Source organism: Sturnus vulgaris, chromosome 21 (assembly GCF_052056855.1).
Source record: "Sturnus vulgaris isolate bStuVul1 chromosome 21, bStuVul1.hap1, whole genome shotgun sequence".
Classification (NCBI taxonomy): Eukaryota; Metazoa; Chordata; class Aves; order Passeriformes; family Sturnidae; genus Sturnus; species Sturnus vulgaris.
This window is the reverse complement of record NC_142263.1, coordinates 7,848,705-7,861,954: the sequence shown is the minus strand read 5'-3', so window position 1 is coordinate 7,861,954 and position 13,250 is coordinate 7,848,705. Positions and strand designations below refer to the sequence as shown.

The window sequence follows — 13,250 nt, the reverse complement described above, 5'->3', positions numbered from 1 at the left end:
TGGTCTGGCAGGGATGGGAATGAGGGGACAGCCCTCACCTGTGTGGGCAGAACTCTGCACCCCAGTTCTGCTGCTGGTGGCTCTGCTCTCCCAGGGAAGGGCTGCTACGGTTGGCAGCACCGAGGATGGGGGGCAGGTCCTCCCCGCTTCAGCAGCATCCCCTGCGGCCACTCCTTGGTTAATAGAGTTAATTGTTAATAGACCTCCCTCAACAGCCCTGGTGCCTGCTCCAGGGGCCCCAGCTGGGGCACACTGGCACTCCCTTCCTGGCTGGTCCTAGTCCAGCTTTGTACCCCTTTTGCACCCTAGTGCCTGAGGGTTGTGGCTTGGGATTTCCTGGGGGAGTGGGGGGCACCCCTTCTCTCTCAGCTGTTCTGACTTCTGGGCTGGAGGCTGCTGCTTATCCAGCCTGGCTTGCACAGAGCCGGGGATGGGGGGCCACCCCCAGCTCCCTGCCCAGGTTTGGCTGCACATCAGCTGCCAGAGGGGCTGGGCTGGGTCCCGGCTGCTGCCTGGCCCAGCAGAAATGAATGCAGGAGCACACGCAGTGGCAACCTTTCCTCCTCCTCCTCAGGGTAAGCAGGAGCACCTTTACCCTCCTTGACTTCATTCTACAGGGCAGGGACCGGCAGGGAGGCCACTGTGCAGGCAGGAGGGGCAGAGGGGATCACCCTGTCTACTGTCAGAGTCTGCCTGTGAGCCAATGTCCGTGCCTGCCCTGTGCAGAACCTTGCCCCCAGTCCCAGCTGGCTATGAAGGGCCTGGAGCTGTCAGTGGCAGTGGGCAGGCAGATATCCCTCAGTCCCTAGGGATACAGGGTGCACCAGGGTGCACAGACAACCCCTGCCAGGATCACCACGACTGGAGTGTCCAGCCCCCCACCTGGGGCCAGCTATTGTGTGCTCCAAACTGGGCAGCACCAGCTGCAGGATGGGAGGAACCCCCCCAGGGCAGGGGCTCACCTGGCTTGGCTTGATCCCAAAGGATCCCAAGGTTCCACACCCTAAAGTTGGGTGGTGCCCAGCCCAGCAGGACCATGGGGTTGCCAGGGCTTGCCCAGTGCTTCCTGAACTGGCCAGGTGCCTGGGGTGCTGCAGGGCTCCTATGGACTGACAGACAGACAGACAGACAGACTATGGCAGCACAGCTTACCTTGGTGCTTAGACTGTCACTCGTAGTGCTGCAGCTCTCACAGGACACACTCAGCTCCCCCAGGCTGCAGAGGCAGCTGCTCACCCTGAGACTCCACACTCGTGGGGTCACGGAGGTTTGTCCTGGAGCTGCTGGCACACCCACACAGACTGGGGCTGCCCAGCCTCGGGAGCCATGCAAAGCAGGCACTGCCTGGGTTTTTGGGTAGTTTTTGGGTGGCTTGGCTCCTCGTGCACCATCTGATGCCTCAGTGCTGTGCCTGGTGCCCTGTGGCAGGGCAGTGACAGCCCACCAGCACTGCCTCTGGCTCTGGGCTCTGGCACACACGATGGGCACAGAGCCTGACTGACAAACAGCCTTTCCTTGACAGGCTGAGCCCAAAGTGGGACTTAGGCAAGCAGCAGGTGAAACTCCAGATATTCCAGTGACTACCACCTCCTCACATGCCAATAAAGCCACAGTGGCTGGTCCCCTGTTTATTCTGGTTTTAAACCTGCTTAACTGGTAATATTGGAATATTAGCCATAAATGAGGGCTGAAGTTTGGCATAAGGCCAGGTAGCCTCAGTGGGGAAGGGTGATCAGACACTGCAAGCTAATGACCTGTATATTGGGGTGTTTTGTAGCCCGAGCCTTTGGCTGCTTGGGATGATTTCCAAGCAGTCTACATACCAGTGGCAAGATGCAGGTTGGGCAGGCAGTTGGGAAAGAGGGAATTATACAGCCAGACAGGGTCTGAGAGCACAAGAAGAGTGAAACCAACACAAAAGCTAAAAACAGTACAATGGACATGCCACAGCAGGGAACAAGCACCCCAGGATGCCCAGGAGGCTGCAGCTGGAGGAACCAGGCTGTCCCCTGGGGGATGGAGAACACCACCCCTTGGACTCACCATCCATTGTGTGATACTAAGGGAAGGAACAGAAGAGCCTGGGATGCAACAGGGTGAGAGTTCAGGCCTCCTGTCACTTTTTCCAGTGAGGGCTGGTAGAATGGGGGAGGTGGATAAGGAATGACAAAGGGCACAATGGCCTCTGACAAGAACAGGCTAATGTGACCAGCGGCTTTCAAGCTGTGAAGAAGCCCAGCTGGCCACAGGGTATAACCCTCCATGGGGTGAGGGCTTTGCTGCTGGCAGGAGGCATCTCTGGGCACCAAAAGCCTTCCCCATGTGCCAAACTGGTCCCTGGCACCTCTCTTGAGGAAAACAGGCTGTGCACCCCTTGCAGGAACTCTCAGCTTCCCCTGGGAAGGGATGTCCTGAGCCAAGTGTAAATTAAAGGTCTAGGGGCAGGGGCTCCTCAGGCTGGAGGGCTCTCCTTGGCAGCCAGTCACTTCCAAGCATGGCAAGTGCTCCCTGTTAACCCTTTCCTCCCTGCCTGTCCCATTCTGCTGTTCATAGCCAGAGTCAAAGGGAAAGAGCACACGTGGAGCATGGAAAGAGGCTTTATTTAGGTAGCATGTGGCACACCCAGTGTTCCTGTGCCCTTTCCCTGCTATCCCTCCCAGCTAAGCCCACTGACATCCCTACAAGTCACCCACCCCCACTTCCTGTCACCATTCCTTTTGCTGTGGATGCAGAGACCCAAAAGCAGGACCCCCTACCCGGCCATGGCACCTGCCCCAACCAAGCACCTCCCTCCCTCTGCGAGCACCCACCCCACAGACCCTGCAGCCCTTTGGAGCTGTGCCTACACCACCCCCCACCCCTCATGTTCCCTGCCCACGGTGTTGCTGCACAGCCCCCGTGGAGGCACAGGAGCAGGGACATCCCCATCCCTGCCCTGCTACCGGTGTGGAGGCTCCTGCTGCTGGTGCTGTGGCTGCTGCTGCCCACGGCCGGGCTGGGGACTGAGCAGGGGGATGTGTCCAACGAGGCGCAGGGGAGAGCCCGGGCTGGGAATTTCGGAGCAGGGAGATGCTGGCTGCTGTCCCAGGGCTGGGAGATGGTGCTTGGGAGGTGCAGCCGGCACGGGAAAGGGCACGACAGCCTCCGAGGGGATGAGGAAGGCAGGCACAAAGCCGTAGGAGAGATCAAAGGCTTTGGGGGCTACTCCACTCTGCAATGGGGCAAGGCGGGCTGGTGCCATGCTAGCTGGGGTACCTGGGCACCCCGCAGGGCCCGCAGGGTCCCTGCCCACCTGGTCCTTCTGCGCCCGGTCCTTCTGCAGCAGCTCCTGCAGTTTCTCCAGCTGTGTCCGGCAGATGTGGGAGCGTGTGCGGCTCTGGCAGAAGGACTCCAGGAAGGACTCGAGTGGCAGGTCCTGGGTCAGGAACTGCTTTATCTGTGCCTGTGGGATGGGCAGTGGGACTAGAAGGAGCACCCCCTGGGCCCTGGACTCTTCTGCAGGCCCTGGTATATGGGAGGGCATGGAGAGCACTCCGTGGCCCTGGTAAGGAAGGGACAACAGCTCAGGGGTCTCAGCTAACTCACCTCTGACTCTGCTTCAGAGGCATCAAGCTTGGCTTGGAGCTGGCCCAGGGCACTCTGTGGGCTCCACTTCTCCAGGTAAGCCTCTGTGTGTCAGAAGGAGATGGGGCTGCCAACCTTCCCCTGGATACCCCCACTGCTGGGGTTGCTGTCTTTCCCATCCCCAAGCACCAGGTCCCCCCCTCCTTGCACTGAAACACCCCCAAACACATCCCTGGAGCCACCTGCACGCCATGGCTTCCATCCCACCCTGGCACAGATTTCCCAGTGAAGATGTGGATGCCTCATCCTTGTAATTGTTCAGGGCCAGGTAGGACTGGGCTTGGATCAACCTGGTCTAGGAGAAGGTGTCCCTGCCCACAGCAGAGGGTGGAATGAGATGATCTTTAAGGTGCCTTCCAGCACAAATGATTCTGTGATTCTATGACTGCTCCCAGCTAAGGATTTGCTGTGTCACAGGGAGCATCATCTCCCACCACCCCTGATCACGGCTGAACCATTTCCCTGGGGTAGGTCCAAGAATGCTGAGCCCACCCGGACCCTCATATTAACAGGGGCTGCTCTGGATGTGCCAGGCTGTGCCTCAGCCCACAGGCTGCACCCCACTCACCCAGGCGCTGCTGCTTGTCCCAACAAGCCTCTCGGATCTCCTGCAGCTCCTGGTACTTGATGGCCAGGGAAGCCTTCCCATCCTCCAGCCGTGGGCGCAGGGACAAATTCACCTTGGCCTGGGTGCAATTTGAAGCCAAACACGTTTCCCGCTCCAGCTGTAGACTCTGGAACTGTGGGAAAGGGATTGGGGCCGTACGTGTGAGCAATGATAGAAATGGGCAGAACCAGTCAGATCCAGCACCTTGCTGGGTGGGGGTCCTAGGACGGAACCCTCTTTTTCTGCACTGTCTCCATCCCTCTGCTTTGCCTGGAAAGGGAGTGCATCCCCCGGCAATGCAGCGGCTGGAACCGGGCTACGCAGGATGACCAAACCCGACCGTGGTAAACCTCAGCGCCGGCTGCCCAGCCCCTCTGCAGGGAAAGGGCTCGGCAGAGGACAGGGATGTCATGGAAGGGACACGCACCCTCCCCTCGCCGCGCACACACCGTCTGCACTCGGGGCCACCCGGGGAAAACGTTGCAATCGGGCCGAGAGCGATTCTACAAAAACCTGCGGGGAGAGCGCGGGGCTCATCCCGGCTGCGGAAAACGAGACCAGGCTGGAGGGCGGGCGAGGGGCCGGGGCCTCCCCAGATCTCGGGGATGCGGGGGCAGCGGACGGGGTTTGGTGGCCATAGGTTTGGTGGCCATGGGTTCGGTGGCCCGAGCCTTCAGCACCGGGAGCCCCGCGCAGCCGCGGTCGGGATGCCCGAGCCGAGGTTCCCCCGCCCCGCCGGTGCGGCTCCTCCAGAGCCCTCGGGATTACGGGCATCAAGATAAGGGCAGCGGGCGGCGGAGCCGGGGCTGGCGGGAGATGCCCGGCGGGACTGGGAGATGCCCGGCTCCGCAGTGCCAATTACGGGCCGCGGGCGGCTCTACCTTGCGCACCGGGACAGCCCCGGAGGAGCGAGTGCCGCACGGCCCGGCCGTGCCGGCTGCAGGAGCGGCCCCCCCGGCCCCCCGACCCGGCCGTACCTTCCTGCTGAGGCGGGCGGCGCGCTGCAGCCGCGGCTCGTCCTGCAGCAGAGCGCGGAGCTGCGCCGTGCTCAGCGCCCCGAGCCGGCCCGGGGAGCCGGGCGGCGCCGCGGGCCGGGACATGGGCCGGGATCGGGATCGGGACCGGCACCGGGACCCCCCGCCCCCGCCACCGGGAGCCGTGCGCGCCGCCCCGCGCCCGCCGCCCCCGCCGGTCTTAAAGGAACCGCAGCGGAGCGCTCCCGTTCCGCACCGCGCCGCCCCTGGCCGGGGACACCGGCACTGCTCCAGCTCCGCGCACCCTGCGCACACTGAAACCCTCTGTGCGCAACCCGAACCCTCTGTGCGCACCTGCACCCTCTGTGCGCACCCTGCACCCTCTGTGCACACCCTGCATTCTCCGTGCACACCCTGCACCCTCTGTGCACACCCTGCACCCCTCTGTGCGCACCCTGCACCCGCTGTGCGCACCCTGCACCCTCTGTGCGCACCCTGTACCCCGATACACGGATTCGGCACCCGGCTCTGTGCATCCTGCATCCCTCTCTGTGCATTCTGCACCCTCAGTGCGCACCATGTACCCGCTGTGCACACCCTGCACCTCTGTGCACACCCTGCACCCTCCGTGCACACCCTGCGGACCCCGCTGTGCACCCCGCAGCTCTCTGTGCACATCCCGCACGCCGCTATGCGAGTCCCTCCCGCCGCCACCGCGGTTTCGCTGTCACTGCCCGGCACCGCCGGTGACAGCCCGTGCCCTCTTACCCCTTGGCTCAGGAGAGGTGGGAGCCGTGGGGCAGCCTGTCACTGGGGCTCCCTGTCACTGGGGCTTCCTGTCACTGGCCCACCTTGTCACTGGGGCTCCATGTCACTGGGACAGCCTGTCTCAGCGGGTCTGTGCGGGCCCCTTCATCCCCCAAAGAAGGCTGCCCCGCTGGGATCAGGAACTGCTGCCAGAGGATCACTAAATGCTTGCAGGGATTCAGAAACCTACAAGAAAATTCCGCCCCCCCCAACAGCCATGTCTCCTTCTCTACCAGCCTCTGACCCTGACACAGGAGAGCTGCTCTTCCAGCCAAGGCAAATCCATGCTGGAGCTGCTTTGTGCTTCCCCTCCCTGTGCTGTGATGCACATTCCAAGGCAGGCATAGGCTGTTCCTTCATGCTCTGTTCTGGGGGCTCAGTGCCTGGTGATGGAGGTTCTCAGTACAGCCCAAAGAGACACTTCAGCAGGAGTAGCTGAGCTCACATTTTCCTCAGACATCCCCAGGTGCAGGTGCTCCCCACTCTGCAGTGCTGAGGGCCATTCCCTGGAGCAGTTTCAGGCTCTTTCTGTCTCAGACATCCCCCACTGCTTATTTCTCTCAGCATTTTCTAGTTTCTCAAACCTCTCTGGATGGCTCCCAGCACCTATTGGACTCTGCAGCTGGTGGGCCAGGGATGGGTTTTCCCTAAACCATTGGTCCTGGAAGTGAAACTCATGGCTGTTACTGTGCTGCTGCAGGACAAAACCAGGCAGGGTTTATGAATACCAAAGTGCTTCTCTGACAGTCTGTCCCAGCAGTACTGGAACAATCATGGGACAAAGGAGCTAAAGATCCCTTCCAACCCAAACTAGGCTGTGATTCTATGATAAGACTGAAGACTCCAGTCCTGGTACCTGACATGGAATTTCTTGGGTCTCATGGGAGAAGATCAGAGGTACAGAACAGATGTCATTACTGAAGAATGAGCTCAAGCAAGCATGTTTATTGGATGCTTTATCAAACACTGCAGAGAGGCTCAGAGTATATGGAAATTTGGGGCATGCAGCTTTTTTGCTTTCTGTGAGTTCTGGAGAGAGCAAGAAAGCTGATGTAACTCCAGGGCTGTGTGTCTTCCTCCTACAGAGAAGGTACATGTGGAATCCACAAATTTCATAAGTGTTTTTTAATTCTTGATTATGAACATAATAACAAGGAATCATTGGCAAGCACAGGGGAGCAGAGGGGAGTCTGCAATTGGAGTGGGGGATTGTAAAGTGGCATTTCATTAAAGCCCTGCTACCCTTGTGCTCCTCGCTCTGCTCCAGAGAGGCTCACACCCTTTGGCCACGCAGAGCCTTTGCAGAGTGTGCACTGTGGACAGGAGGAGGAAGAAGCACTAACAGTATGAAGCTGGTTTGATGAGGATAAGAGAGGATTTGCAGTTCCCCTTGCACAGGTTGCCCCATGTCATGCCACCCTTGAAATTCAGCCGCACAGAATAACACGATGAGTACCACCACCCTCCCTCGTAGCTGTAGGCACAGTTCTTACTGTAGGTGTCCTGATCCCGGTCCTTCGTGGAGAATTTCATGTTGTCATGCATGTTGTTGGGATTGTCTGAGGTCATGGCATCCCCAGCTGTGCCATTGTAGGAGCCCAGCCGGAGCCGGTAGCCCTGGGACTCGTCATCCAGGCTGAACAGGTTGTAGTCTGCGAAGCTGAAGGTGTCAGCAGAGTCCTGGATGACAAACCTGACCTGGTAAACTTTCTGCTTGGCAATCTGGTGGATGTACTCGGTGCCCAGCCAGTACTCGGTGCGCACGTTCCCAAAGCCAAACTTGTAGGTGCTCCAGGACTCAGCCCAGGTGACAGGGGTGTCCCTCTGGTTCCTCTGGATGACGGTCCAGCCCCCGTGGGTCACGTTCATCTCACAGTACACCACGAGGTGGTGCAGCCCTTTGGGCTGGATGATGTACACACCACTGTGGCTTCCACGGGGAATCTCACTGCAGTCCTTGGGCCAAGCTGAGGCTGGAAACAAGAGCTGCTAATTAAATCCCCCTAAAAGGGGGGTATTTCCTTTGTGTCTACGTCTTTTTGCACACACATTCCTAGGTTAGATTCCTGCCATGCTTGGTTTTGATTTACTTACAAGAGTAAATCAAAATCTTGACGTGATCAGTGTAAGAGCTGAACTTCACATCTTCCTAAGACTGGATTCAAACTGATGGGGACACACAGCGAAAAAATGTCTGGTGAGACCAAGCCAGGCATCACTGTCACTCAAGGACCCTCATCCAGGGTGGGTTCAGTCTCAGTGATTTGCCTGTGTCATGAAGATGATGTATCACCACAGACAAATGCAAATCTGGGGGACAAAGTCACTTGCTGGTACAGCACAGAGGTTTAGCACTTTGCCCCCGAGAGAGGGTGATGATGACATCCATATCTCTAACAATTAAATCAGCCCTTGGCATCTCAACAGGGCAAAGCCATTGCTGTTCTCTGGCCTTACCCAAGTAGCTCTTTAGACACTTCCTGACTTGTTGGATTTGATTATGTCCTTTCCATGCTCCAGAGTGTCTGCACCTCATACAACAAACAGCTGAATGCACCTACACACTGCTGGGAAGGAATTTGCTCCACTCCCAGTACCTCTGTCACCGGTTGTCCCCACCAGGTGGGTGGGGTAGGACGAGGTAGGACCTATCTTTGGCCTTATGGGCTAGTGTTAACCCAGCCAGTTCAGTAATTCTGTCAGATCCAGTCTTCTTTCACTGTGCAGTGAAAATAAGAAAGTGACTAATCACCACTTCCCAGTAATGAAGCATCACTTTCCAGTTTGGACCTTTATCTGGAAAATTCCCCATGCAAAAGCACCTCATCAAGTACTGAGCCCAGGACACAGCTGGTAGCCGAGTCCCCTGAGGTTATGAGCTGTGGCACCTCTGCAGCCCGTCTGAAAATCAACATATTCCTGGGAGGAGCCAGTGCACAGGTAAGCCATGGGTAAGCTGTCTGAGAGCTCTTGGTGAGCCCAGGGATGGGGACAGCTCCCATGCAGACTCACCGTGGCTCGCAGGTGGGTGGTGGGCGATGTCTCTGGCCTGTCGGACGTGTCCATCACCATCACCTAAATTAACACAGGAGACAGGAGTGAGTGTGGACAGCTGACATGTCACATGCCTGCTAGGAGAGCTCAATCTTCTCCAGATGATGTTCCAGTTTTTCTGTTACTGTTCTTAATTCCAGAGGAATTTACCAATTTCAGACATCAGCAAGTTGGTAAATTGGGAAAATTTACACGGTGTTAGCGTGAGGGTGATGCTTCTTTGGTGGAAAGGATTTGGGCATACTGGGTAGGGGAAAACCCCAGATGATGGTGGCAGCACTGGGAAGATGGTTGATAGAGTGCAGCAGCAGCAGATAGGGACTTGAGAAGAAGAGGGATTAAAGAGGGGAGGGAAGAAATATGAGAGCAGACACAGGAAAACCAGCTCAGGTGTCAGGAGTTGGGAGAGGGGTCTGCTCAAAAGGGAATCTGAAGGGTGTTGCTGGAAGAGAGGATGGTTTGGAATGAGTTAATGCAATTCTTTTGCAAGGACATCTCTGTATCCACTGATACACTGAACAGAGAGATGAGTCACAGGCCTATGGAATCACAAAAGCCATTCCTGTCCCATCTCTAAAACAGGCAATTAACCCTGCAGCTGCTGCTCTGACACCCTCAAATACCTGCTCCCTGCTTTCAGTCTCAGCTGGCCTTACCTCCTCCCTCGTGAAGTGTTTACCTTAAGGCTCTTGCACTCTGTATAAGCCCATTCCTGACATAGTCTGCCTGCCAGACTTCTGACTTTCTGAATTTTGATATTGACTCTATTTTTGACTCCCTTTGACTTTCTTTACAATCTGAGCCTCTGTGGAGTGGGAAACCCTCATGTGACATGGTCTGGGGGACTTTCCTACCACGGCATTTACTTTTACTACAGCCATGTGAAAGCTGTTCACTCATGTTTGTACTGTAAGGCAGCCTGTCTCTGCTCCTTTCTGCCTGCATACCCCATCCCTTTGGAAGCATTCCTCTCCAAATCAAGACTTTGGAATGCTGCCATGCTTCCCTGCTCACCCAGCATGCATTCATGTTTTCAGAGCAGGCTACCAGTGCTGTAGGTGAGAGATCACAAAATCATGGAATATTCCAGGTTGAAAAGAAACCACAAGGGTCATCAAGCCCAACTCCTGGTCCTGCACAAGACAACCCCCAAATCACACCATGTTCCTGAGAGCTTTGTGGAGCCCAGAGCACACGTTCTTTCTCTACTCAGACTTGCAGTTCTTGCTGAACCCTTGTCTCAGGCTCCTGTCTCAGGCAGGCTGCTCCCTATGCTGGCAGTTTCCTGACAGCTGATCTGAAACCAACACCAAACACTTGGACTTTGAGCTCTTCTGCCGAGCACACTTCCTCCTCCCTTGGGAGGGAATCAGCTCTTTCTGTCCTGCCACCCACAGTCCCTGGCTTTTTTCCCAAGCATTCCTTCAAGGCTTCCTCATTGCTCCAACATTCCCTGGTACCTGTAGCTTAATCTATGCCATCACCTGGCTGATTGCCCTGTGCCAGTGCCACTGCTTAAACCCTTTATATTAACTTCATTTATTTCCTCTTTGTATTGAAGTCTTCCTTGAATTCAGTTCTCCACTGACCTTGTGATTTCCAGAGATGGGAACTGTTCTCCATGTCTTCAAAACACACTGTGAGCATCTTTAACCCTTCTTCTCCCAGGAAGAGCACATGGCCCACAAGACTCTGGGCTTGGTCTTGCTGCCAATGAGACCAAACTGTCCTTTCTCCTGGGATCCTGTGAGCTCTGAGATTTGGGATATTCTGTCCCTTATGGACAGAAGAACTTCATGCCATGCAGGAGATGAGGCAGGCAGCAAGCAGAGGAGGACCCTAAGGTTACTCTTGTTGCAGTGAGACACTCTCAGATCAGCACTGAGTCCTTCCTTGGTGTGACAGAGGGGTGGGCAGGCTGGTGAGGATGTAGGCTGAGTAGGGTGTGACTGATCAGGACCTTGTTTGCCTCTCCCTCTTGGAGGGCCACACTTACCGAGCTGGGAGGACTCTGGGGGAGCATTCATAATGTCATCCATTGTGCCATTGAGGAGGTACAAGTTTCTTATGTCAACATCAGGAAAAGATGCTGCCAGGGCCAGCAGGCAAGTCAAAAGTAGGAGACAAAGGCACTGGGTAGCTGAAATGGGAAGAGATTGGAAGAAAGAGCTCATAACTCTCCTACTGGAAAGCCACTAATCCCATTGAGTAAAACAGGAAAATAAAATTCTGTGTAGAGCTCCCTCAGAGCCATGAGCCCCATGCAGACAAGCTCATTTAGATTGGATTAGAGGAGTCATTAGTGGTGGCACCTGCTGTAGTGGTGTTTGAGACCAAAGGAGTGCCAAAACCTTGTCCAGACCCAAAGTGTCCATAATCAGAAATCCCTATAAAACTCAAGACTCGGGACTAGAGATAACGAGCAGGGTGAACACAGAGGGAGGAATCCTTTTCTTCCCAGCTCCCATGGCACATTCATGTGGGCTGAGCTGGGACTGCCCTGGGGCTGTGGGCAGGAAGACCCTGGGAGGGAACAAAGCCCTGGCAGGGCCTTGTGTGCAAGCAGCACAACAAAGAGAGGCAGCACAGACCTCCAGGAGTCAGAGTGGGTCTGGGGTAAACTGTGCCCTTTCTGTGGTTTTGTGGCTACTTCAAGATTTCCATACGTGGATAGCTGGTCTGGTTCAGAGCACTAGGAAAAACCAGCACGCTTTTTGCAGTATTCAATCTAAGTAAAATAACAGAAAGTTTGTAATGATTCCTAAAGAGTAGGGTATTATGCAGGTGCCTGCCCATGGAGAATTCTGTTCCTGGTAAGACAGAGCTCACCTGGCAGATTACCAATGTGAATCCCTCACTGTTCAAAACCAAGCAGAGCCAACACCTACTGCATTTCCCAGCTGGGTTTGGCCCCATTCTCTGGGATGCCTGAGAAGGAAAATAATCATGGATGCCAGCCTGGAACCCCTGTGTGGAATTGCAGCCACCCTAGAGACAAACACCTCTTACTGGGAATGCTCAGAGATGTCCCCATCGTTTGTGCTGGTTACAGCTTCACAGCAAGTCTTTTAAACACACTTCACTCCAACTGATTCACTTCTCAGTTCCTACATAACATTTGGTATGTTGATATACTTGTGTTTAGGGACACGTTTAAAGACATTTTTCCTTGAGGCCCCCAGGGAAGAAATGCTCTCCCCACTGCCAGCCCTTCCCCTGGGACTGGTCATGAAAAGTCTGCATTGGAAGGAGATGCAGGAGGAGGATCAGCCCTTGTGGGTGCTCTGCTGGGGACAGCAATGTGCTTTGGAGCATCTGACCTCCAGATCTGTTCAATATCACACATTCACCAAGAAAATCTAAAACATCCCTTTTCTAGTCTAGAGTATTTAACACTTTCCTTGGAGAATTGAAAATTGCAAAGAATGGTAAATACAAAACTTTAAAATGGTCTGTGTGGCACTCCAGGGCTACACTGGTACAACCTGGAAATAGCAGAGCATGCAGGCTCCTGCCCCAGCTCCCAGCCCAGGGCAGAGCAGGCACAGACAAGGTGATGGACTCAGCACCAGGATATCCAGGCTGTGGGGAGGACAGACCCTGCAGCAGACAAAGTGCTGGGGTACCCTGTGACCTGCAGTCACACACAGAGGTGCCATCCCATCCCATCCCATCCCATCCCATCCCATCCCATCCCATCCCACCCCACACTCACCCATGCTGTCTCTGGGACCCTGTGGAGCACAAGGCTGGGTGGTTCTGGCCTGGCTGCAGGGGTGTCCAGCCTGAAAGTTATAAGCTTGAGCAGGTGAGGGGGTGGAGGCATGAGACCCAAACTTGTCCTCTGGTTGGCAGCAGGACCAGTGGCTTAGAGCTTATTTGCTCTTCACCATCAAGTGATCAGTCCTCAATGAAGTCTGTGTGTCCCACAGGTGAAGAGCTTTCTTCAGAGGCAAAGCAAATAATTTGGTGCCAATAAGCAATTGCCTTAAAATAACCACAATTCACCGTGCAGTGTTTCCCCAGGGAATGACGTTCTTGGGGCATCTCCACAGAGCTCAACTGGTGAGTAAATACCCAGATGACTTTCACCTCCTGGATGGAAATCAAACACCAGGCATAAATCACTCTCTGCAGAGTGGACATTGAGCTCAGCAGCCCCTGGGAACCCCACAAACCCTTCA

General features: G+C 55.6%; 2 protein-coding genes across 3 annotated transcripts; both read right to left on the bottom strand.

Moving 5' to 3' along the window:
* Positions 1 to 2,581: 2,581 nt before the first annotated feature.
* VPS37D (VPS37D subunit of ESCRT-I) lies at positions 2,582 to 5,363 on the bottom strand. 2 transcript variants are annotated; one of them, XM_014891637.2, is made up of 5 exons: positions 5,209 to 5,363; positions 4,193 to 4,364; positions 3,586 to 3,668; positions 3,293 to 3,442; positions 2,582 to 3,211 (listed from the first exon to the last, which is right to left on the bottom strand). In XM_014891637.2, the coding sequence occupies exons 1-5, from the start codon at positions 5,329 to 5,331 to the stop codon at positions 2,939 to 2,941; spliced, it is 801 nt and encodes a 266-aa protein (XP_014747123.1). In that variant the 5' UTR covers positions 5,332 to 5,363; the 3' UTR covers positions 2,582 to 2,938. The 2 variants fall into 2 exon arrangements, with proteins under 2 accessions (XP_014747123.1, XP_014747122.2); XM_014891636.2 differs by having other exon boundaries at positions 2,582 to 3,442.
* Positions 5,364 to 7,350: 1,987 nt separating this feature from the next.
* Positions 7,351 to 12,785, bottom strand: LOC106862532 (fibrinogen-like protein 1-like protein). The gene is made up of 4 exons (XM_088177242.1): positions 12,782 to 12,785; positions 11,063 to 11,206; positions 9,025 to 9,087; positions 7,351 to 7,985 (listed from the first exon to the last, which is right to left on the bottom strand). Exons 1-4 carry the CDS (start codon positions 12,783 to 12,785, stop codon positions 7,351 to 7,353), a joined length of 846 nt encoding a protein of 281 aa, XP_088033368.1.
* Positions 12,786 to 13,250: the final 465 nt, after the last annotated feature.

What these genes read in the sequence shown, in the direction of transcription:
- VPS37D (XM_014891636.2), bottom strand. Translation starts at nt 5,331, where the DNA reads ATGTCCCGGCCCGCGGCGCCGCCCGGCTCCCCGGGCCGGCTCGGGGCG. An exon ending in GGACAAGCAGCAGCGCCTGG is followed by an intron (nt 3,669 to 4,192) that starts GTGAGTGGGGTG and finishes TCTGACACACAG; the next exon opens with AGGCTTACCTGGAGAAGTGG. An exon ending in CCTCTGAAGCAGAGTCAGAG is followed by an intron (nt 3,443 to 3,585) that starts GTGAGTTAGCTG and finishes CCCATCCCACAG; the next exon opens with GCACAGATAAAGCAGTTCCT.
- LOC106862532 (XM_088177242.1), bottom strand. An exon ending in CCCAGAGTCCTCCCAGCTCG is followed by an intron (nt 9,088 to 11,062) that starts GTAAGTGTGGCC and finishes GTGTTAATTTAG; the next exon opens with GTGATGGTGATGGACACGTC. An exon ending in CCACCCACCTGCGAGCCACG is followed by an intron (nt 7,986 to 9,024) that starts GTGAGTCTGCAT and finishes TCTTGTTTCCAG; the next exon opens with CCTCAGCTTGGCCCAAGGAC.